The 22,151-nt window shown below is 43.6% G+C and overlaps 5 protein-coding genes across 16 annotated transcripts; 3 read left to right on the forward strand and 2 right to left on the reverse strand.

The window, feature by feature from the left end:
* Positions 1 to 14: 14 nt before the first annotated feature.
* ift46 (intraflagellar transport 46 homolog (Chlamydomonas)) lies at positions 15 to 6,407 on the reverse strand. 4 transcript variants are annotated; one of them, XM_077498838.1, is made up of 7 exons: positions 3,057 to 6,407; positions 1,918 to 2,025; positions 1,566 to 1,664; positions 1,183 to 1,499; positions 972 to 1,065; positions 768 to 899; positions 15 to 651 (listed from the first exon to the last, which is right to left on the reverse strand). In XM_077498838.1, the coding sequence occupies exons 3-7, from the start codon at positions 1,659 to 1,661 to the stop codon at positions 304 to 306; spliced, it is 987 nt and encodes a 328-aa protein (XP_077354964.1). In that variant the 5' UTR covers positions 1,662 to 1,664; positions 1,918 to 2,025; positions 3,057 to 6,407; the 3' UTR covers positions 15 to 303. The 4 variants fall into 4 exon arrangements, with proteins under 4 accessions (XP_077354964.1, XP_077354966.1, XP_077354965.1 ...); XM_077498840.1 differs by lacking the exon at positions 3,057 to 6,407 and adding an exon at positions 2,406 to 2,879; XM_077498839.1 differs by lacking the exon at positions 3,057 to 6,407 and adding an exon at positions 2,354 to 2,372.
* On the forward strand, positions 2,220 to 9,033 carry LOC144003050 (serrate RNA effector molecule homolog). Of its 2 annotated transcripts, none has more exons than XM_077498825.1 (17): positions 2,220 to 2,336; positions 2,412 to 2,521; positions 3,222 to 3,344; positions 3,459 to 3,569; positions 3,643 to 3,786; positions 3,850 to 3,910; positions 3,991 to 4,288; positions 5,143 to 5,288; positions 5,351 to 5,647; positions 5,729 to 5,790; positions 5,862 to 5,940; positions 6,012 to 6,176; positions 6,248 to 6,400; positions 6,463 to 6,616; positions 8,050 to 8,162; positions 8,249 to 8,754; positions 8,824 to 9,033. In XM_077498825.1, the coding sequence occupies exons 3-17, from the start codon at positions 3,226 to 3,228 to the stop codon at positions 8,897 to 8,899; spliced, it is 2,484 nt and encodes an 827-aa protein (XP_077354951.1). In that variant the 5' UTR covers positions 2,220 to 2,336; positions 2,412 to 2,521; positions 3,222 to 3,225; the 3' UTR covers positions 8,900 to 9,033. The 2 variants fall into 2 exon arrangements, with proteins under 2 accessions (XP_077354951.1, XP_077354952.1); XM_077498826.1 differs by having other exon boundaries at positions 5,354 to 5,647.
* LOC144003058 (eukaryotic translation initiation factor 5A-1) lies at positions 8,010 to 21,943 on the reverse strand. Of its 7 annotated transcripts, XR_013278878.1 has the most exons (7): positions 21,641 to 21,938; positions 20,352 to 20,524; positions 20,172 to 20,276; positions 19,970 to 20,101; positions 17,610 to 17,683; positions 14,027 to 14,158; positions 8,010 to 8,135 (listed from the first exon to the last, which is right to left on the reverse strand). XR_013278878.1 is itself a non-coding variant. In XM_077498848.1 (6 exons), the coding sequence occupies exons 2-5, from the start codon at positions 20,517 to 20,519 to the stop codon at positions 17,621 to 17,623; spliced, it is 468 nt and encodes a 155-aa protein (XP_077354974.1). In that variant the 5' UTR covers positions 20,520 to 20,524; positions 21,641 to 21,938; the 3' UTR covers positions 13,529 to 14,158; positions 17,610 to 17,620. The 7 variants fall into 7 exon arrangements, 3 of the variants coding, with proteins under 3 accessions (XP_077354974.1, XP_077354973.1, XP_077354972.1); XM_077498848.1 differs by lacking the exon at positions 8,010 to 8,135 and having other exon boundaries at positions 13,529 to 14,158; XM_077498847.1 differs by lacking the exons at positions 8,010 to 8,135; positions 14,027 to 14,158 and adding an exon at positions 17,027 to 17,454 and having other exon boundaries at positions 21,641 to 21,937.
* On the forward strand, positions 10,250 to 12,047 carry gabarapb (GABA(A) receptor-associated protein b). Its single transcript, XM_077498850.1, has 4 exons — positions 10,250 to 10,484; positions 11,183 to 11,261; positions 11,384 to 11,502; positions 11,586 to 12,047. Exons 1-4 carry the CDS (start codon positions 10,395 to 10,397, stop codon positions 11,664 to 11,666), a joined length of 369 nt encoding a protein of 122 aa, XP_077354976.1. The 5' UTR covers positions 10,250 to 10,394; the 3' UTR covers positions 11,667 to 12,047.
* gps2 (G protein pathway suppressor 2) lies at positions 12,238 to 16,538 on the forward strand. 2 transcript variants are annotated; one of them, XM_077498835.1, is made up of 11 exons: positions 12,238 to 12,411; positions 13,474 to 13,591; positions 13,672 to 13,781; positions 13,899 to 14,011; positions 14,069 to 14,148; positions 14,243 to 14,322; positions 15,437 to 15,608; positions 15,682 to 15,765; positions 15,922 to 15,998; positions 16,085 to 16,180; positions 16,252 to 16,538. In XM_077498835.1, exons 2-11 carry the CDS (start codon positions 13,498 to 13,500, stop codon positions 16,342 to 16,344), a joined length of 999 nt encoding a protein of 332 aa, XP_077354961.1. In that variant the 5' UTR covers positions 12,238 to 12,411; positions 13,474 to 13,497; the 3' UTR covers positions 16,345 to 16,538. The 2 variants fall into 2 exon arrangements, with proteins under 2 accessions (XP_077354961.1, XP_077354962.1); XM_077498836.1 differs by lacking the exon at positions 12,238 to 12,411 and adding an exon at positions 12,421 to 12,468.
* Positions 21,944 to 22,151: the final 208 nt, after the last annotated feature.

Here is a 22,151-nt window from a genome sequence, read left to right on the forward strand (position 1 = left end):
ATCAATATGCAACATTCTATAAATATCAGCAAGCGGTTTTATTTGCAAACAATCACTTAAACAACATTCCTTGGAAATCACAACACACCATTACTAGTGAGCTATTTCCAGAACATGCCCCCAGGCTACTCATGTGATCTTTCGGGATCCCATAGGGATTGCTGGATGTTTGTGACCTCTGACTGACAAAGACTGTATATGTTGGCGCCACGGCAAGTTTAGCCCGAGTTGGTAAGGGAAGCACACTTGAATGTGGTTTTCAAAAAAGGAGGCATGAAAAATATTATGCACGTGGAAGGCGCATCAAGTGTGCGCAAAGTGCTGCGAGTCTCTGAACTCCAGAAAGAGGCTGAAGAGCAAGTGCAGCGCTTCGATGCGGCTGCAGTACACGGGGACGTCCAACAGGGCGCACACAATATCGCAGTACTGTGGCAGGCTGCACGAGAGGCGGGCTGGGGGCAGGCGCACACGCCCCAGGGTTTCCTCCACCTCTGGCGGCCACTCCTGCATGAGAGCGTCGATGTCAGGCATGGCGCGCGCATACTGCACGCTGGCCGCCGCCTTGGAGCGATGCAGGGCACCGATGCTCTCCACCCAGCTGTCCACGGCGCGTGGGTTGGACTGAGGACTGGACACGCTGGTCACCTTCAGCTGGGAGACACATGAAAAATCAACATTTAAAAAAAACATCATACTCACTAGAGATGCTGGCTAAGTAGCTAAACTTGTATTTTGTTTGGTGAACTAGGCTGGCTGAGGTTTCGTACCTCGCTGGTGGCATGCTGCTTGGTCTCCTCGGACAACCACAACGACAAGACTGTGGGGTCCGACTGATTGATGCTGGGCTCGTCCAGAACCAGAAGGCCCAGCCCGTCCGCTTTGCCGTCCGGCCTTGGCACCTGTGAGCCGCAGAGGGAACAGACTGGTGATTATGAACTTGGGTTCAAGCGGAGCAGCAATTAAGAATCCACCTTAAGGAAGGCATCAATGTCGCCCACGGCTGGAATGAAGTCCGGGATGAAGGGTCTCAGGCTGTGTTCAAGCACGATGGACTTAGCAGAGTACCTTGCGGAGATCACACGCACAAAATCTTTCAGTTAGTACACTAGTATGAGTGAGTAAATATCAGTTAGTAGGTTAGGCAGTGGTGTCCCTGCCACACAGACAGTACTCCAAACTCACTGTGTGATGTACTGGAATAACTCCTTGATCTCGGAGCTGACAGGCAGGTTGTCGTAGTCGGCCGCGTCGTACGCACCCTCGGGAGCCTCGCTGGTCTCCTCATCATCATCGTCGTCGTCGTCATCATCATCATCGTCATCATCTGATTGTTCGGACTCTTCCTCCTCATCCTCCTCGTCTTCTTTGTTGGGGCTGATCTCGGGCTGCCTGTTGATCGGCCCTTTGGCCCTCAAAGGCTCGCGATCTTCGTCCATCTCATCACTGCTGTTGTTGCTGGACATCAGGCCGCGCCCCCTCCTGTTCCTCCCGCGCTCCGCCTGCAAATGCAGAAATGGTGACCGCTGCCCAGACACTGAAGATGCGGACGGGTAGACCCTTGTTACCTGGCCACGGATGCTTGCCTCCTCCGCCGAGTCACTCAGTTCCACGCTCTCGTCGTAAGGTTGGTTCTTCACAAGTCGACGGTCGGCTCGCTCCATGAACTACACAAACATAATTCAATAAGGTACAAGAACAAGGTAGTACATGAACGTTTGTCATCACAGCTTATATGGTAACACACTTATACCATACCGTGAAACACACGATTCACGTCTCCATATTATATCTGACATACTCACTTTTTAATTCAACTTTAACAGTGTTAGCATAGCATAGATTCAGTATTAACTTAGTTTTATAACATGCGTTTCAATTCCTGGTCTGATTTCTATTTAACGTGTCAGCATAGCTTACATGCTAACGTTAGCCACCTAGCTCCAGCGGAAAATTGGCTTTTTGTGGGCAAAGTGAGAGATCTTGCGCGCCTGTTTTCCAGTCACTGTTTTCCTTTAGCGGCGTCTCCTGTCAAATAAATGTAGAAGACAATGTTTTAAAAAAATGTAGTAAAGTTGTACTTCTCAGTCTAAACTCGCTAAAGAACACCACAAAACAACAACAGCGAATGCTTCTGTAGCTTAGCAACCAACGACGCCATGTTATTTTTCCTCTTCTTCTCTGACGTTGCGTGGTTTGTTCTTCTTCTCCTATCGCTAAACAAAGCGGCTCGCCGCAAGCGCGCTCTACCGCCACCGGGTAGACTGGTGCGTACGCGAGTTAAATAAGCTTTCTCTCAACGAGAAAAATGGACCAACAACACATCAAAAGTCACAAAAGTAAAACAAAATTGCACCTTATTAATTTGTTGAATACAAAAAGTACATCTCAAGATGGTTTCTTTGTACCTCCAGGGCACTAGAGGGCAACTTGGGCCCGGTAGGGACGGTGTCGCGATTGGTCGGTGTAGCGGCGGGACCGTTGTGTGAGCTGCTCTCCTTGTTTTTGTTCGCAACGTTTTCAGGTAAATTTTGCCACAGCAACAAAATAAAAAAAATATATACGATGCAAACTCGACAACAGAGTTTTGGTAAATACGATCTAAAGTCCGAGTAATAAGCAGAGTGAGCGGGAGTAGGGATAACTAGCCGCGCTTAAGCTATAGGAAGGCTAACATCGCGCGAGCGCTAGCTGTTAGCTGCTAATGGAAAGTTAGTATCCCTGCAATGTACTTTGTTACACGAAACAGCCCATTTAAAATTTTTAATTTGTATATTTTAGCTAGGAAATAATGAGCACTAAGCGCCCACGCCGACGAACACGTGTTAGCTATTTGCTCATCTGGCGGCTAGTATGTCTGTATGCATTTGTCTCGACTAGCCGGTACAATTAGTACTACTGCATTATGAATGCATGCATACTTCATTTAGTGTATTTACAGTACTGTGTAAAAGTCTTGTGGAAACCCCCTGTTTCCCAACCGTTTTTGTCTCAGTGTGAACACAAAGCTATCATTCTATTGCATGAATGGCAACAGGCGGATATGCAGGTTGTCTTACCTTCTGTTATCCAGTGGAATATCCTCCATGAATCTGGAACTAGCCAGGTGCTGACTGAAAAATACAAAGCTCTGGGATTTTTTTTCTCTCATATTTTTGTAATAGTCCAGCGGAGGCTATTGAATCCAAAAAGACCAAAGAATGTATATGTGTATCTGTGTGCAGACCAATGGGGGACAGCGATGATGAATTTGACAGGAGGCGCCGGGACAAGTTCCGAAGAGAGCGGAGTGACATGGGGCGATCGCGAGAGCGAGAAGAGAGGCGACGTGACGATTGGCCTGACAGGTAAAACTAAGATTTTTTTTTTTTTAAATGTATTTTGTAATTATGAGGTCATATTGTGATGGCAGCGCAAATCGAGTAGTGGCTAGCACGGATGTAATGAGTGTGCACACTCAGGGACTGGGAACGAGGCAGAGAGAGAAGACGGGACTACGATCGCGGTCGCAGGGAGAGGTTTTCGCCGCCAAGACATATGAGCCCTCAGCACAAGCGCATGAGGAGAGACTGGTGAGTGGTTGCCCGTGTATAGCTCGCCGAGATCTCGACGCCTCGCAGTTCAAGAGTGTCCCGGTTTTGACAGGGATGACCACCGGGGTGACCCGTACCGCTTCGAGCAGCCCTTTGGAGGCGGCGCAGCTCTGTTCCCAAGGTTGGGGCCTCAGGGCTGGCCCCCCGACATTCCTCAACTGCCCATACATCACGGAGCTCACCCGCTTCAGAGCAGGTACGTATACAGGCGCGCTTGCACGCTCGGCAGCATGACAGATGAACATTTACTTTTCCTTAGATTAGCCATGGTGGATCCTGACCTGCCTCCCCCTGGACCCCCAACTATGAGGAGCTTTAAGGTGAGCAAAGCATTCAGTGAGGGCAAAAAGAAAAAAGATAAAAAAAATATTTGGCCTAAGCTCGAAGGTGTGTTGCGCAGGACTTCCTACTCAACACGGAAGACAGCGTGGACGAGACGGAGGCAGTCAAGCGCTATAATCAGTACAAAGTAGACTTTCGGCGGCAGCAGCTGCAGGACTTCTTCATTCAGCACAAAGATCAGGAGTGGTTCCGCTCAAAGTATCACCCCGACGACATCACGGCCCGGAAGGCGGAGTCCCTTGCCGCCCTCAAACGCCGCCTGGGCGTGTTTCTCTTTTTGTGGGACAACAAATGGCTGGAGGACATTTCGCTGGACATGGAGCACACCACTGCCATCATCAAAGTGCTGGACGCAGGTCAGGGTTAAAATAGTTTGGGAATTTTCAGTATTTTGATTATTATTATTTTTTTTTTAAGTTTTAATTAGATTTCAGAGTGGGTTGTAACTTGTTCATTTTTATTAGTTTTACTTAGAGTTTAGTTTTTGTTTTGTTTGTACATTTCAAGTCAAACCGAAAGATGAAACCAAAGAATTTTATATAATTATATTTTTTTGTTAGCTTTGTAAAATGTTGTTTTCTAACTCATTCACTCCCAGCCATTTTCCACTGAAGCAACCCTCTTCGCTTCTGGCTGTTTTACTGGATTTTGACTGATTTTATAAGGAACTATTGCTATGAAAACATGGAATATACCAAAAGAAAGATTAGAGCCTCTTCTTTCATCAGAAAAAAAAGTATATTTCTCTCTGTTTACATTTTGCAGCAATTAGTATTAGAATATAGCTAAGTTTCATTATTATTCACAAATCTGTTTAGCACTGTGGGGAAATCAGCTTGTTGCAACATGGCCCTGGTTGATCTCTTATACTCTGCTGCCACTTGTTGGCCGCTTTTGTAATTACTACTATTGCTTCACCAATTCTTCAGTTCAGAGGCTGCGTCAAGTCTTCAGTATGCTCTAGCATAAACAAAACAAAACGTATAAATTTGTCTTTGGGACACTTAAAACATTTAAAATAGAACGTATTTATATGTTTTGGGAGAAAAATAATTAATAGCATTTTTGTTTTTATTTTGTTTCGTTAACGAAAATGCTTTCTCAATTTTAGCTTTAGTGATTTCGTTAGTTGTTAACTAAAATAACCTTGATGGAGGTCAGCTGTGGTTGCACGCAGATGAGTGGTCACACCTCGCGTTCTCATCCGCAGCCGTCATCAAGATGGAGGGTGGCACAGACTTGGACCTGAAGGTGCTAGAGCCGGGTCGGGAGCACGCCAGCGGGGGTGGAGGCGATTCGGTGGTGAGTCCGAGCAAGGAGCCGGCTGACGGCGAGGTGGAGAAGCCTCAGGCTGAGGTGAGATACGGTTTCATATGTTTGCAGTACCAATAAATGGCGCTGATGATTTTACTCTTCAGAAGGATGAGGATGGCAAGCAGAACGGTGAAGATGAAGAGGATGAGGAGGAGGAGGAGGAGGAGGAAGAAGAGGAGGAGGACAAAGAACAGAAGGAAGAAGAGGAGGAGGCCAAGAAAGGCCGAAAGAGGAAGCGCAGCATGTCGGCCGACAGCGGCGAAGGCTCTGCCTCCGATTCCTCGCACTCTGACGGTGAGAAAGAGCCCGCGTCGCCGGCCGTCCCTCGGCCGCTGCACCTCACCACCTCGCTCTTCATCAGGAGCGTCCCACCCGACGCCTCCAAAGAAGAGATCGCTGCAGTGAGTGTCGCTTTTGGTCCCGCCGCTGGCATCTTCCGCCGCCCTTTGAACGCACACTGACCCACCTTGGTGTTTTTTCAGCTGTGTCGCAGGTACTCGGGCTTCCTGCGGGTGGCGCTGTCAGACCCTCAGCCAGAGAGGGGGTGAGTACAAAGCTGTAAAATGTGGCAGTGGCGAACCAGTGACGGCACATCACAGTACAAATGTGCGTCAGGTTCTTCCGACGGTGCTGGCTGACGTTCGACCGCGGCGTCAACATCAAAGAAACCTGTTGGAACCTGCAGAACATTCGGGTAACCCTCGTCCGGCGCTCCTGACGCAATCTCCCCCTCATCTCGTCACATCTCATCTCATCTTCTGCTAGCTCCGAGACTGCGAGCTGTCCCCGGTGGTCAACCGCGACTTGTGCCGGCGCGTCCGCAGCGTCAACGGGCTGACCCAGCACAAGCCCGTGGCCAGGAACGACGTCCGCCTGGCCGCCAGACTGGTGCACACGCTGGACCAGAGGGCGGAGCTGTGGCAGGAACAGGTGCGACTTCCTGCTCTCCACCTCGTCACTTCCTGCTTGGCTCTAAACCCACGTTACGAATGCGCCGCCAGACGGACACCAACCCCGTCCTGAAGAACATCACCGATTATCTCATTGAGGAGGTGAGCGCCGAAGAGGAGGAGCTGACGGGTGGCGAGGCGGGCGACGCCAAAGACGTCACATCCTCTGAAGTAGCGGTGGAGATGGATAAAACCTTGTTAAAGGTGGGACTCGCTTTTTTTTTTTTTTTTTGTGCAGTGTTGCAAGTGTATTTGTTTATGCGCAGGTGCTGGACACACTGCTGCTCTACTTGCGTGTGGTCCACTCGCTGGACTACTACAACTTCTGCCAGTATCCCGCCGAGGACCACATGCCTCATCGCTGTGGGCTCATTCATGTGCGAGGACCCTTGCCTGTGGCCAAGATCACTGCGACTGAAGGTATAACCCTCACACGTTTCGAGAGAATACGCTCAAGATTGGCGCTGGGTCACAAAACTTTTTAGCCAATGTGGCTAAACAGTAGGGGTGTGAATTGCCTCGTACCTGACGATTCGATTTGTATCACGATTCACAGGTCACGATTCGAGTCGATACCGATTAATCCCGATACGAATTTATAAGTCGATTGTTGCGATTTTTTTTCATTCAAATTTAGAAAATACTAATCAGTAAGCTTGTAGAGTGTAAGATTTATATGAAAATGTATTATTTATTGATCTGAAATTTCAGTCTTATAGAGGTTGTAATCTGTTTCATGTTTGAACAGCATTAAAATAAAATATTAAGGCTTAATGTTCCGTTCATATAACATTCTTCCATGCTCAAGGTGTGAATCCTAAAAAAAATAAAAAATAAAATAAAAATAAAAAATCGATTTTGCCTATTATTGAATCGATTCGAGAATCGCGCGATGTAGTATCGCGATATATCGCCGAATCGATTTTTTTTTAACACCCCTACTAAACAGTATAAAAATCTCCTAGCCAGATTTGAGTGCAGCTAGCCACGACATCACATGTTTATGTGGTGGCAGTGCCGCCTATTTTGCCGCTATCTCACTACGTGGACCAGTGCTGCATGCACACGGCAGAGACATTGTAGCTCAACTGATAAACACACATCACTTCTGGGAAGATAGATTTTTTGTGTCTATCTGGCTACTGCCAGCTAAATGTTGCAGTGGCCTAGCAACAATAATAAATGGAAGTATATTTTAGGAATAAAACCTCAACCTTGTTTTTAAAAACACTTAGGTCTACTATGCTATCGTATTAACATGCTGATCCAATTTTTTTTTTCTTCAACTGTATACCCCTATATTTTTTACATGGAATTTTATTCATACATACAGTAATGTTTTGTCATGATTACTGCATTATTACATTCAACTGCAATTGCAACTGAAGACGACAAGCAATTACGTTACATAAATCAGTGCTGAGTTTATATGGGCAGATATGCGCACTTGACGGGACGACCCGTGAAAATAATGTAACACTAGGTCTTCGGGAAGACGAGAGTGTATCGTGGATCACTCCAAACGAAGATCGTGGGAAAAAGAAACAGCATTCGGGGAGGGAATAGCTCTAGCACAACTTTGTCTCGTCTTCCTCTACAGTCACAACACAACTGTCACAATCGCTTCCCCTCCTTTTCATGTATCCTTCCGCTAATTGCGATCAATTGCAATCGTCCCGCCCCCCCAAATCAGAAACAAAATAGATAGCAAGCGATGGTGAACGTGGGGAATATTTACATCGCCATTCTAGTCCCCACTGAAGGTATAAGTTCTGGAAGAATATTCGAGGCGAATACGTACAGATACCTGTGTGGTTGAACCCACTGTGACGTACTTTGTTGTGGTCGGACAGTGAGTGAACACCTGAAGATGTGTGAGGAGCGTCTGGCTCCTCTGCTGAGTCCGCCCGAGGTGGTGAGTGCAGACGACGCCGCGCGCCTGGGAAAGAAAGACCCGGAACAGGAAGTGAGACTTTGAGCTTCCCGCGAGCTATTGCACGTTCTCGTGTGCGCGTACGAGAGTATCGACGGCGTATATGTTGGTGCACGCAGGTGGAGAAGTTCCTGGCAGCAAACACTCAGGAGCTCAGCAAAGACAAGTGGTTGTGTCCTCTGAGCGGCAAGAAGTTTAAGGCGCCAGAGTTTGTGCGTAAACACATCCTCAACAAACACGGCGACAAGGTGGATGCCGTCAGACAGGAAGTGGACTACTTTAACAACTACCTGATGGACGCCAAGAGACCAGCGCTGCCTGAGAACAAACCGCCGCCGCCGCCCCCAACTCAAGGTAAGCTCGAAAAGAGAAGTCTTGAGGGAAAATTGCCCCCCAAGCCTCTGATCCCGCCTTTTGCGTTACTGCTTCAAGCTCCCCCCGCCAACTTCCCCGCTCAGTCGCCTCAACAGCAAAGCCTTCTGGGATACCCGCCCGGCATCAGGCCTTTGCTGCCCGGCTTCCCCGCCGCTCCTCCTTACCCCGCCAACCAGTTTGGCGCCGGCCGCGGTCACTTTGACAACTTCAGGGGCAACTTGGGATTCCCGGGGAAACATCCAAACAACAGGTAAAGGAAACATCATGACAGTGGGCACCCATGTGGGTGTACCTTGTCTAATTTTCTGTGTTTGTGTAGGGGTATGCGAGGAGACCCGCGCTCTATCATTGAGTACAGAGACCTGGACGCTCCAGATGACCTGGACTTCTTTTAAACAACCGGCAAACTTGTTTCCCAGGATCTCCTCACTGCTTCCGTTTGTGTACGCTGAGTGCGTTTGTTCCTTCCAGCTGGACCAAGGTTACTTTTGCAAATCATGATGTCATAATAAAGAAAACAATAACCATACAGTGTGAACTAATATGATTGCTTTCAAAATGGAAAACAAAAGGCCTTTACAATGTTTGTAAAAGCAACATTTTGCTTGTTCACCCACTAATAGGGAATATGAACTGGTTTTAGTCCGTCGTGACACAGGTTAGTTCGATCGTACTGATGCAATGTCACGTACATCAGCGGCAGCCTGTAATGTGTGTTTATACAAATTGTCACTTTTTTCAGATGCATTGGTCTCGTGTTTATGATTCCTCGCAGTTTGTCTTTTGTTTTTATTTTTCACTGAGAATGATTGATGGCAACAATGCCGGTAATCAGGAAGACTGCTTCTCCACTGATTTGGGCGAAATCTAGAATCTAGGAATGAAATACAGAAGCCTACCACCTTCTACATAATCAAAGGATGCTGACCACCAATGACTTTATCATCCCCAATGCTTCCTTTTAATTTTTAGATAAAATTTTTAGATATACTTTTCACAGTTTTGTCAATGACTAAGTTTTCGCTTTGATTCAGTGTTAACTGTGACTTTTTTTTAAAAAATAAAGTCAATTGTAAATGTGACTAAATTTGCAGGTGCATTTCTAGATTACTAAAAGGCCTTCATTCTGTAATTATACCACAGATTTAGATTCAACCTCCTGGGATACTGCAGTATTATTTACTGCATAAATAAACAATGTCTTAGTGGTGACGGGAATTACACTGAATGAGGCTAAATGTGCAGTTATGCAGATTTTTAAGGGTGGGTCTTCTGAAATGGTTAAGATTTGACTTATCAAAGCAGTGATTCTTTTTTTCTTTTTTTTCAAAACGTTCTGAATTTGCAGTCACATCTAACAGATTTCAAAGGGTTTTTATGGTGTAGTGAAGGGTAATGATCAATGGCATAAAATCATACTGATTTCTGACGATTTTTTTTTTTATATTTTGAAAGAGGCGCTTTCCCTAAACGCATCGAGTTTAAAGCGGAAGTCGGCCGAACCGCAGTGTCATATGACAAGGGCAGCGGCCGAATCACCACTCTGTTCCTATGTGGTCAGGCGCAGCATATGATCAAAATAAAGTAGTCCCCCACCTAACTTTCCCCCCAAATATCACAAACACATACACACACAGTCGACTTTGAGCTATGTCGCCATTCTGCAAAGGGAATATTGTTGTATTGTAACGACCGAATTCGCATCATACGTCGATTTGACTTGTACGTAGCCCCTTACGTCACGTTGTTATTGTATATCCCTCCGCGCGCCATAGCTAACCATTTTAGCATCGTTTGTTGTTGAGTTCGTTTGTCAGCGATTTTCTTTCCCCCGAGTCCGTATAAGGAACGAGCGACCGACCGACTCGCCGTCAGTCATCTCTCGTAACGATGAAGTTCCAGTACAAAGAAGAGCACTCCTTTGAGAAAAGGCGGTCCGAAGGCGAGAAGATTCGGAAGAAGTACCCCGACAGGGTTCCCGTAAGTAGCCGGCTAACGTTAGCAGCTAACTCGGAGACTGGCTACCATGAGGAATTTCAACACAAATCTATATTAACCGAATGTCTGGATTTAAATGAGTGCTTTCCACAAATGTGCTGAAAAGGATGTCGATTCTCATTTGCGGGGGTGTTGACGAGAACGCCGCCTCAGTGGGCAGCAACAGGCCCCTTTCAGGCTACCTTTCACTTCAACGTCGTAGTAATAAGCTTCCGCGTTTGGTAACGACACGACTTAGGCTTCATTCAAAAGCGTTTATTTAGTGAGATCACCTTTGATGGCGAAATTGATTTGTTGTAAATGTAAAAGGAAAAAAGTAAACGAAACATAAAAAAAGAAACACTCGTTGACATAGAATTAATTTAATATTTGAATACAAATTATGTAACAAGCGAAAACAGTACATCATTGAAAAAAAAAACATGTTTGTTATGATTTAATGAAATACTTGATTAAACATTTTGCGCAATTGGTCAATTAATTATGCATTAGTTTGTGTATTTTATGGTTACAAAAAACCCTGGCAAACATTTTAATATTTTTAACAATTTTGTATTTTAGCAAATAATCGTTTAACTAAATATAAATTCAGTTATGAATAAAATAGAATAAATAATTGGTTTGATATTTTCCCAGGAAGGAACCATTTTCCCTTGTTTTAATTGTCATTTATTTTCCAGGTTATTGTGGAGAAAGCTCCCAAAGCCAGAATAGGTGATCTGGACAAGAAGAAGTATCTCGTCCCCTCCGACCTAACAGGTGACTAAACATTTATGCTTCTACCCAATATTAAGACAATTAAAGAGTATTTTTACATGAAAAAAAAAACATACGGAAATGTGTAAAATATGACCCTTTTTTTTTCCTTTTTCTAAATCCAGTGGGCCAGTTTTATTTCCTCATCCGAAAACGAATCCACTTGCGAGCTGAGGACGCGCTCTTCTTCTTTGTAAACAACGTCATTCCACCCACCTCGGCCACAATGGGACTGTTGTACCAGGTGAGCTCACTGCTCATTCTGTTTCAGATTGTATACGCCACTGTGATTTATTTACATCCCGCTTTCTATTTTTGTCACTTTAGGAGCATCACGAAGAGGATTTTTTCCTCTACATTGCCTACAGCGACGAGAGTGTGTACGGGAGCAGCCAAAGGGAAATGTGATCCCTGCTCCGTCGCTTATCCGCCGCCTTCCCGTGACGCGTACATCCATCCGTTGGAAATATTTAATCTAGCTCAGCATCTTGGAGTTCACAGAGCAAAAGGCGTCAGATGCACTTTCATCGCCCTTCTTCCCTTCATCTCCTCCATTAGTCAGTTTCACGTTGTATCTATCGGCCTCCATTTCTTATCTCCCGACTGCTGCGGAACTATTATGTTGACTATGAGTCATTGCGGTTATTGTTAATTTTAGATGGCTTTATTTACTGTAATGTGAAGCTGAGTGCTTTCTTTTCTTTTCTTTTCTTTTTTTTAAAGAACTCTATAGAACTGCATTACTGGCGCTTTCTCTCCACTCGTGATCATAAAATGTTATGAAAGTTACTTGTGTCCCTTCTCTTCATTCCTGACTGACAATGATTGACATTACTATATGAATGCTTCCAATTTTAAATCGTAAACTTCTTGAAAATAGTTTTTTTTTAGTGCAGCTGTTTCATGCATGGGAGACGTTCAACCATTAATAAAAAGGTATTACAATAATTTACGCCAATATCGAGAGAGAAATCGTTGCGTGAAGAAAACTACATTTCCCAGAATGCATCGGACAGTAGACTTCCTCGTTATACTACGCTGCTGTTAGTGTCGAAAATACTGCCGGGTTTTGTAGAAACGTCAAACATAAAAGAGTGTTATATAGTTATCAGCTCAACTGACTTCACGTTCAAGGACAGGCACAACGTCAAAAGTAAGCGTTTTAGATTTCTTTTTGTTTACGATTCCGCTAGCTGTTAGCTACGTCAAGGTAATTGCTTCCATTTTGCTGCATTCGGGAAGGTGGCGCAAACTTAAATGCTTTTCTGAACTTGCTTGCTTTAAGTGCATAGTTTCAGTCGCTATTGCGCATTAAAACGTTACTATAAATACAAATTCACAACCGTGTCTTACCTTACTAATGCAAGGCTAACCTCGCGGCTAGCTGATCTGACGTGCAGGCCTTTACCTAAACTTATTAACTACTAGCTAGTTTTACAGTTTTTATTATCAGCAATAATAAATTATACAATTTATTTTGGGCGCCTCTCATGCTACTCGAGGTTATTTTCCAGGATTAAAAGAACCAAATTAATTATAACATACAACCAATACATGATAAAAGTATCCAAACCACTCACACAATGAATTTTCCTGTTTGTAAAATTGTTAGTAAGTGCAGACAGGTAATCTGCAACTACATATTAATTCTACATTTTATTTTTTACTCTTAAGATTTTGAGAACAATTACAAAAACGTTTCTCTACTCATTCTACCACAAGACGGTACATATTCACTGGCGCAGAATTTGTACTTGTAGTTCTCGCGCGATTCAAGGCAAGATGATGCTAGGTAGGTCACGGCAAAAATAATCACTTCGAAAACAATAATGGAGGGGGGGAAAAAACCCTGTATCTATATTTATAAAAATAGAACTTTTTTTTTCTTTCTTTCTTTCAGAAGTAAACCTGCTATTGGAGAAAAATATATTGAAACTAAAGCTGCTACAGTATTGTAACATAGTACTTTATTTTCTATTATAAGAAATATCTCTGCCATTATACTCAGTTGAAATGTTCTTACTATAAAATAACAGTACTACAAACTGTGCTAAAAAATGGCTGTCGCTATACATTTGATTATCAAATTGAGTAAAGTAAAATATATAGAGAGGGAAAACGATGTTTTAATTTTTTTGTTTTAATGTTTAAATTTTTATTGTAATACAAATAAAATGAAACCAAAAATCCCTGAAATTGTGCTGTTGCTTTTTAGCTGGCCCCTCCACTGCCCGTCACCATGCCCGCCCTGCTGGAGAGACCCAAGCTTTCCAACGCGATGGCCCGAGCCCTCCACAAGCACATCATGAGGGAGAGAGAGCGCAAGCGGCAAGGTGAGACCCCACAGCCCCTTCCCCGCTTTTCTTCCGGAGACACACCGCTAACATGACGTTCTGACCGTTTTTCTTTCCAGAGGAGGAGGAAGTGGATAAGATGATGGAGCAGAAGTTGAAAGAGGAGGAGGAGAGGAAGAGGACCAAGGAGATCGAGGAGAGGATGTCCTTGGAGGAAACCAAGGAACAGGTTTGGATCAAGAAAATCTTTGCAAATCCAAATTAGATTAAGTACTACATTGGAATTCCTTGATCAAAACAGTTATCGATGAATTTGTTAATGGATAGTTTTTGAACCCTCGTTCAGGTCATGAAGATGGGTGAGAAGCTTCAAGGGCTCCAAGAGGAGAAACATCAGCTCTTCTTGCAACTCAAGAAAGTCCTCCACGAAGAGGAGAAAAGACGGCGCAAGGAGCAGAGGTGAGCGCCTCTTACCTGACACCCGACGTGCCGTTCGCTCACTTCCTGTCCTTTCAGCGACATCACCACGTTGACGTCGGCCAGCTACCAGGCCAGTCTTCCCATGCACGCGGGCCAGCACCTCCTCAACATTCAGGGTGAGTCGCACTGGGGATAACGTGAATATTTATGCTTGAATGTGATGCGTCACCTTTCAATTAAGATTCTAAAATTGCCCATCTCGTCCATCAGGCAGTCCCGTCAGCCACAGTCGACCCGGGGCGCTGCTCGGAGATCGGAGCAAGCAGCTTTTCCAAAGCGCTGTTCTACCTGTAAGTAGCTGTCGGTGTCTTTGACATAATTCCATACTGCCAACATGCAATCATTCAGGACTTGGCTCCTCCACTTGCATGATCAGGGAGTAGGGAATGAATCATTCATCATTCCCTAGTCACTACAAAGTAAATTTTGTATTACCGTACTTTATCACATGGCTGCCACAAGAACCTTCTGTTGTGTTGTGTAAAAGGCTTCAACAGATGGCAAAGTTTTACACAACAAATCAAGACAATAACAAGCCTCCCTATCAGCTCGGCAACTTCAGCGTCACATCCTGTTAAAAGGCAGGACTTCAAAATAATTTTGGTGGTTCTGACCAAGTCATTTCAAAACAAGATACTGCCTACGGGCTACACAACTTACACAATGCGTCGAATGAACTTTTTTTTTTTTTTTTTTTTTAAATACATTACAAAAACAAGGTCATTATAACTCAACTCAACTTTATTTATAAAGCGCTTTAAGAACAGGCATTGCTGTATACAAACTGCTGTACATAAACATCAGTTTTGCAGCAAACAAGAACAAAGCAAACATTTTGCAGTGCAAAAGCAGGGTTTTTTTGGGTTTTTTTTTTTTTTTTTTTTTAAACAAGTAAATACATTTTACTCGATTCATTGAACAATTTTCAGCAGTGAAAAGTTGATATTTTTTCCAGAATTAATTTGATAACTTCATTATTTTTCATGTACAATTAATACTTTCAAAAACTACTTTTTCCTATTTTTTTTTGTGCTGTAGACTGATTGATGACTATGAGGTAAGGTAAGATAGGTAACGACCAATCATGGCTCACCTGCATTCTGGGGTTGCTCCGCAAACTGAGCCATGATTGGTTGTTACTTACTTCCTCAGCACAGACTGCGCACTGAGACTGAAATTAATTTTTAAAGGTATTAATTGTGCATGAAAAATAATGAAGTTACCACATTAATTAAAGACAAATTAACTTTTTACTGCTGAAAATGGCTCAATGAGTCAATTATCCCTTTAAGATGCGTTATACTGTATATAGGGCTAAGCTAACCCGTAATTGCACTCCAAAATGGCTGACTGACTATAGCGAGTAGTGAAGGATTTTGAATGTGATGTCCTTTCTTCGAATAGTCGCGTCACTATCAGACGCCTGCGTTCAGTTCGGGTTCGGCGGAGCACGGCCAGTTCAGCGGGGCTCAGGGGGTCCACGAGTCCTACGGGGTGGCGCAGGCCCAGCATCCGGCCACTTACGCTCCCGGACCGTCCGTGCCGGTCAGCTTCGCCGGCGGCTCTCAAATCAGAGGTATGATGGCTCACGTGACAAATGCTATGCAGCGGAAGTATTTACATGTGGATTTCCCTTCTCTCCCTTTCAGGAGCGTCCGCCTTTCAGGCCATGCAGTATCTGCCCCACCAGCAGACTGGCTACCCGGTCCACAGCCATTTCACCTCCCAGCCTGGTCAGTTCCTGCTCACGTTGCTTTGCGATAAATATTTGACTGTCAAACACACAAAAGCATCCATTCTTTTGTTTGTAATATATATATATATAAAAAAAAAAATATTAAGTTAGTTGATGTGGTGAGTAGTTGATGTGACTTACTGTTGTATGTCAGGCTACATCCCGGGTGCAGGAATCCCTCTCCAGAAGCAGCTGGAACACGCCAATCAGCAGTCGGGCTTTACCGACGCGGTACGTGACCTTTTTTTTATTTTTTTATTTTTCCCACCACGGAAACGTCGGCCCGAATAACCCGCCATTTGCATTTGTCCCCGTAGGGCGCCCTGAGGCCCATGCACCCGCCCGCCATGCACCCATCGGCTCAAGGTTTGCTGCCCACGCCGTCCATGGCCGTTCAGATTCCCACGGCTAAGGTGACCCCCACCCCCCCACAGCGAGCCGTCCGTTTGACTTACTGGTGACACGATTTTCTGTTGTCGCTCAGGCCGCGTTCCAGAGCTCGCCGCAGGCTGCGCCGCGCCACAGCTTCCTGCCCCACGCCCAGAGCGGCCAGAGGTTTTACCACCACGCCAAGTGACTCATTCCAGATCTTCCACACTTCATCCTGACATTTAGAGTTTCTGCTTTCATGCGTGATTTCTCCCGTGGGAGGAGATTTGGATCCCCCTGCATGTTTTCTTTATTGTAAGTTTATGTACAGTTTATGTTATGGTGAAAACCAGCTCGAGCTTTTACTGTATGTTGCTTAATAAATAAAATAAAAGTGCACAAGTTTGTAGTGCATTGGTTCACTATTAATAATTTTGTCTAGGGATGTGCAATACCACTTTTTTAATTTTTTTTTATTTTATAGACACCAGTACAAGTATTTAACTCCTCAGTAGCCACCAATACCACTAGTACTTATAATTAAAATTTCCCTGAATTTTTTTTTTTTTTTTTTTAAAGCCCTATATATTTGGATCCCAATCTCAATTTTCTATTTTGCTAATTTATATTTCCTGATTGTAAAACGGCCACAAGATTGGTCGGATTTTTACACTAAGTGATGTTTTATTTGCTTTTTATTTTTATTTTTTTTTTTTTACAGATTGTTCATTTTTCTATTTGCCCCCAAATGCCTCACAATTTATCCCTTTATTATTATTATTTTACTATGAAAATAACTTAATAATACACAACATTAGAAAAACTGATCACTGACCACAGAGAAAACCTGGTAACTTTGTAAATGAGTTGAATCAACAACAGCAACTCGATTTGTTGGTAACCTCGGTTTTAATTGGACTTCCTGTGATAAGCGTTTGGAAAATAAACATGAGCAGGAACTGAATATGGCCATACTTAAAATGAGGAAACCTTAATGTACTGCAAGCCTCCATTATTTTTGCAATGAAGCCCTTCGATAAAACTGGGGAACAAGTAAAAAATACAGTAAAACAAAAATAGAGTAGCATTAATGCCATATAGAACCTCTGCCTTCCCCAAACTCTCTTTGTGTTTTAGTGGATATTCCCATCTGCTCAGAAGACATTTAACCCCAAATGCTCATAATATACAACAATACGGTAATAAACATTAGAAACCCGTGCTCTAAAGTATAGAGAGGAAGAGCTATGAAAAAGAAAGAACAAAAGGAGGATAGCAACATTTCCTCCTTTTCCCCCCCCAAAAGGTCCAGCAGCCCCTGTTAACACATTGCAAGATGAAAAGAGAGAGAGAGAAAAAAAGGAAAGAGCAGTCAGAAAATCCAAGGAAAAAAATGAGTTTTTGTGATGCCATGCCCAGAACAAAACATGACTCAAATGTAAAATGGCGCTAATATGTACCGTCCGTATTTACCTTGCTGCCGCTTATTTCCCCAAAGCTTTGATGCCGATGGCAGCCTCTTCATCCATTGCATTGAGAACGGTCACCTGAAAGACAAAAGTCAATGCGTCACCTCAAATAAACATCTCCACAAGGATAACAGGGGATGTCATTCACTGTTTTTTTTTTTTTTTTTCTTTCTTCTAAATACTGGTCCCCACTCTAATTAAGGCCATGCCCTAAATGAAGAAACCCTACCGTTTTCTCTCCTCCCAAAAATATTACCTGGTGATCCTCTCAAATAAAAGCCCTACTCTCAATTAAACACGATGTAATCTCGAGGTTATTAAATAAATGCAATTAAATACCTCTTCTAAAATAGAAGCTCTTCTCCAATTAAGTTCTGAGTAGCCTCTGTAGTTTTGTAAATAAAATTATTCTGGCCTTGTTGAAAGGTTTTTGCATTTTCTCAAATAGCATCTTCTGCTCTAATAGATGCTCTAATAAATGACTAATTTCTAGTGATGCACTCTATGAAAAATGTCAACCGATACCGAGAATTTTTCTGTTGTTTATGGCCAATACAGATAACCGATAAATGAATATTTTTGTATTTAATATAGTTTCCATATAATCTGGTTTGTGCATCCAGGAAAGAAACTAATCTAGGCTGAAGTCATGAAAAACATGTTTCAGTAAAACTAATTTTTCTGTTTCAAATGTTTATTTTTGTGTGACATCATACAAAAATGTCTGCTCATTTGCTGTTAAAAACAATAGCAGCAAAGACATTTGCAGGACAAACATTTACCATATGTAAACACAACCAATTAAATAAAAGTGGAATTTTAAGCAGCAAGGCGAGATGTATGAAACAGTCTGGAAAACAATTTGTCTTTTGGGTTTCTCTATATTTGAAGCTTCAAATATACACAAGTCTTAACAGAGCAGTCTACAATATTGTGGTCGATTGTGTACGTAGTAAGAATCATGGGAAGTTTATGATGCCTGGTTAGGTTTTGGGAGGAGAAAGCGAGGCTCGGCGAGGCAGGAAGGCAAGTAGTTTGTTTCAAACAGGCTTATCAGTCAAGGTCACTTTGTTATTGCTTCATGTACAAGAAATGAAAAGCCCATACAGGTGTCCACAATACAGTACAGTATCAACTTATGTTAATACATGCTAAATACTTATTTTCCACAACAGCAGCAATGGGAGATTTTTATTTTTTTTCTGAACAAAAACATTTCTGCCTTCTCACATCCGAGCCGGTTTCGTTTTTCATCAATAACATTTGCAGCAGTAGAAAACAAACGTTCACTATCTACGCAGGCACAAGGGGAGGACGGGTACTTTGGTGCAAGTGAGACGCGGGCTTTGCTGTCCTCCATGGGGCTCTCGGATTGAAGAATTGTGGGCTCTGAGAGGCTTGAATCTAAAGTCTAAAGAACAGCAACAACAATAAAATTATAGATTTAACATAACTATGTTTCGGTCTATTATTATTATTTTTTATTTTTTTTACAGCTATAGCGAAAGCTCTGTTTAAAAATATATAAATAAATGAATTACCTGCTGAACAGTTTGGCTTTAGGTCTGCTCTTTTGTGTTGTTTTCTTGAAAGATTTATTCATACATTGTCAGCAGAGAAACCTTCTCGTCATCTGCCTTGGCCTTCTTCTCCTTTGGCTCTTCAGTATTTTCTGCTGAGGCTGCACATTGCACCTTCTGTTGCTTCCCTGCTTGTTGCTTGGTCAAAATAGCAGTCCTTATTATCTCGGGGCCAGAATTGTAAAAAAAACACTGACTGTGTAGATGTGACTGAAACGCTGCTCTATGGGTTGCTGTAGGGTGCTCTGAAGTTTTTCAACACAAATGATCTGTTGCATCCGTCTTCTTTAGGCGCTGTGACGCTTCTATAGAGATCCTGATGTTGACTTCACGTTAGCGCAACCGTTTTGGCACGTTAGAAAACGCATGTGTCACTTTGCGTAAACGGCAAACGCCACACTTGAACAATGATTGACAGCTGTTGTGGACCAGCTGCCACAACAGTAAGAGGCAAAATAAAAAAAGTCGGATGCTAACTGTTAGCACATGCAAACTGTTGGGGAAATAATCTGTTTCGTACATTTGTGCTGCTACAGTTTAATAGATATTACACAGTTGAATTGAATAACTAGCCAACACCATAAAGAAGACTTGACAGCATAAATGACGGCAGCCCCGTCCGATTTAGCATCTGCTAAGTTGCTAACGTACATGAATAACACTGCCAAGACTTCGATGGCATTTTGACCACACATAACAGGGAAATAAGTACGAAATACATTCAACGACTGTTATACTTCAAATAATGAATGTCGAGTATTTTTGCAGTTGAGTAAATACTGACCAGGATCTCTTCCCCGGCTTCGGTTTTGCTCTCTATCTCTTTGCCCAGGTCACCCTCCGGGATCTTCAGGTCCTCTCGCACCTCCCCGCTGTCCTGAAGCAGGGACAGGTAACCATCTTGGATACCAATCAGCTAGGAGAGAAGAAAGGGAGGTTTGTGCAAATTTGGGGTCCGGCGACTAGCGGTGTTTGTGAAGTCTCACTTGGTAGTCCACCCTCTTGATGTTGGGGACGTCCATGTTATGGGTGGAAGGGCAGATATCTTCGTATTTCTTCCCGGAGAAGATGTCGATGCCAACCAGGTGGACCTGTGAATACGAGCAAAACTCGGATTCGGCTTTGAACACCAAATGATAGATCGGGCGCGCGGTGCCGTTGCTCACCTTGGCGTGGCCGTGCTTGCCCGTCTTGGAAGTGGACATCTCCATAATCTTGCAGGGGCGGCCTTTAAGCACAACGTGGCCGTTCTTGCGCAGGGCCGAGCACTGCATGGGGTAGGTGGCCGACGCGCCGGCATCGCCTGTCTGGAAGTCCAGCTCTGCATCCGCCATGTCTGCTGTAGAGGCACACGGACATGCACTTTTAACACAGCATTTCCACAGCATTGCCAGATAAGCAACTCATCACTCGAATACACGCCGGGCCCTCAATAATTTGCATATCCACTTAAAGAAATGCATCACTTCAAATGACACACAATGTTTTTTTGCCCCTGAGAAAAAATATAGCAGTCGCTATCACACACAAGTCTCCTCCAAAATCAATGCTTTACTTCAAATTATACTCTCGGTAGTTTAGTCAGACACAACATATCTTGTAACACATGGTTTGTCTCATTTTAGCAATAATTGCTTCAAACAAATGAACTATATGCCCTAAAATGGTAGCCTACACTAATAATAGATGCCGTGTTCCAAATAATCAGTAAGTACACTTTAAGAATTGCCTCAGCTCAAATAGACACCCTTTTCCTCATGTAAACAGTAGGTGATGAACAAGCATTAGTGCAAAATAAAGGCCTCCTCCAAAATAAAAACCTTATGTAAAAAACAAAACAAAACAAAAACATCTTGTGAATCCTCAAAATCAAGTAACTCTGTCTCAAGTTAAAACAAAAAAAGGGGGGGAAATGCAACTATTGACGCCTGAGGCCTCGTCCGTGCGTGCCACGGCGGCACCGCGTCAGTGTAACAGCAGTCTCAGCATCATCCCGTCGCCACCCAAAAAAAAAAAGAAAAAGAAAAAAAAAGTCCACGCCACAAACACGTAACGATAGTCCACGCAAATGTGCCATTTGCACAAGCATTCCTTCATTGTCCATGTGAATATTGGCCCGCTAACGTAGCTGGTACGAGCTAAGCTACAGCTGTCATGACTAAGCCATTACTTGATGCTACACTTTGTTTCCTCTCCCTCTGTATTTGAAGTCAGACAGCAGATTCCTCAAAATTCAAAAGTCCATCTATTAGTGTTTATTTAAAACGTGGCAATAATTACGTACACATTATGGAGGGGTTTGTTAATTTCGATGTTGAATTAGCTTAATGTCAGGTGTATGGACTTCAGCTGGCGAGGATAAAGCCGACTCATATTAATGTGTCATGTGCTAATTGGAAGATATTTATGTTCTGTATCATTATTTATGTTCTATATGATATGTTCTGATACGTACCTCACCCTTTTTGGACAAAGAATCTCCTGTGTGGCTTCACTTCAAGTCGCCCTGTGGAGTGTCCTCGTCGTCCACTTGCTCTCCCTTGTCTGGCAAGCTAGTCGTTATTATTCTTTCATTTCAGTCCCGATTAACTTTGTTGTTATCTTTGTTCAACACGCTGCTGCGCCCTTTTCGCCCCTCGGTTCCACCGACAAAAGTCCGATGCCGGACCACACAGAACACGCCCGCCCTACCGTCCAGATTTTTGGTTGTGGCGTCAGAGACCCCAGTCCGCCCCACGCCGCCGCCTCCTCCCATCCAGCAGTTTTCTGAAGGAGCAGGATTCTCAACGTCCGGTTCCGGACCTTCACAATAAAATCAGAGTTCGATCCGTCCGTCATTGCTGATACAGTAATAAGCACATTGAAGTCACGTATTTCACCTTGTAATATCTTGGTAAGGTGATTTAATCCTCAAAACGCACGAACCAATAATGTTTACTTATTGGCTGAAATTTATGGACAATTTA

This window comes from Festucalex cinctus, chromosome 16 (genome assembly GCF_051991245.1).
Source record: "Festucalex cinctus isolate MCC-2025b chromosome 16, RoL_Fcin_1.0, whole genome shotgun sequence".
NCBI classification, from domain to species: Eukaryota; Metazoa; Chordata; class Actinopteri; order Syngnathiformes; family Syngnathidae; genus Festucalex; species Festucalex cinctus.

Excerpts from the sequence above, each read along its gene's own strand:
- ift46 (XM_077498838.1), bottom strand. The coding sequence starts at position 1,661 with ATGGAGCGAGCCGACCGTCGACTTGTGAAGAACCAACCTTACGACGAG. Across the intron at positions 900-971 it reads ACATTGATGCCTTCCTTAAG|GTGCCAAGGCCGGACGGCAA; the intron begins GTGGATTCTTAA and ends TGCGGCTCACAG. Across the intron at positions 652-767 it reads AGCAGCATGCCACCAGCGAG|CTGAAGGTGACCAGCGTGTC; the intron begins GTACGAAACCTC and ends TGTGTCTCCCAG.
- LOC144003050 (XM_077498825.1), top strand. The coding sequence starts at position 3,226 with ATGGGGGACAGCGATGATGAATTTGACAGGAGGCGCCGGGACAAGTTC. Across the intron at positions 5,791-5,861 it reads GACCCTCAGCCAGAGAGGGG|GTTCTTCCGACGGTGCTGGC; the intron begins GTGAGTACAAAG and ends AATGTGCGTCAG. Across the intron at positions 6,401-6,462 it reads TGGATAAAACCTTGTTAAAG|GTGCTGGACACACTGCTGCT; the intron begins GTGGGACTCGCT and ends GTTTATGCGCAG.
- gabarapb (XM_077498850.1), top strand. The coding sequence starts at position 10,395 with ATGAAGTTCCAGTACAAAGAAGAGCACTCCTTTGAGAAAAGGCGGTCC. Across the intron at positions 10,485-11,182 it reads AGTACCCCGACAGGGTTCCC|GTTATTGTGGAGAAAGCTCC; the intron begins GTAAGTAGCCGG and ends TTTATTTTCCAG. Across the intron at positions 11,503-11,585 it reads CAATGGGACTGTTGTACCAG|GAGCATCACGAAGAGGATTT; the intron begins GTGAGCTCACTG and ends TTGTCACTTTAG.
- gps2 (XM_077498835.1), top strand. The coding sequence starts at position 13,498 with ATGCCCGCCCTGCTGGAGAGACCCAAGCTTTCCAACGCGATGGCCCGA. Across the intron at positions 13,782-13,898 it reads TGGAGGAAACCAAGGAACAG|GTCATGAAGATGGGTGAGAA; the intron begins GTTTGGATCAAG and ends ACCCTCGTTCAG. Across the intron at positions 15,766-15,921 it reads CCATTTCACCTCCCAGCCTG|GCTACATCCCGGGTGCAGGA; the intron begins GTCAGTTCCTGC and ends GTTGTATGTCAG.
- LOC144003058 (XM_077498846.1), bottom strand. The coding sequence starts at position 20,519 with ATGGCGGATGCAGAGCTGGACTTCCAGACAGGCGATGCCGGCGCGTCG. Across the intron at positions 20,277-20,351 it reads GCAAGCACGGCCACGCCAAG|GTCCACCTGGTTGGCATCGA; the intron begins GTGAGCAACGGC and ends TCGTATTCACAG. Across the intron at positions 19,324-19,969 it reads AAGCCGGGGAAGAGATCCTG|CAACAAGCAGGGAAGCAACA; the intron begins GTCAGTATTTAC and ends ATTTTGACCAAG.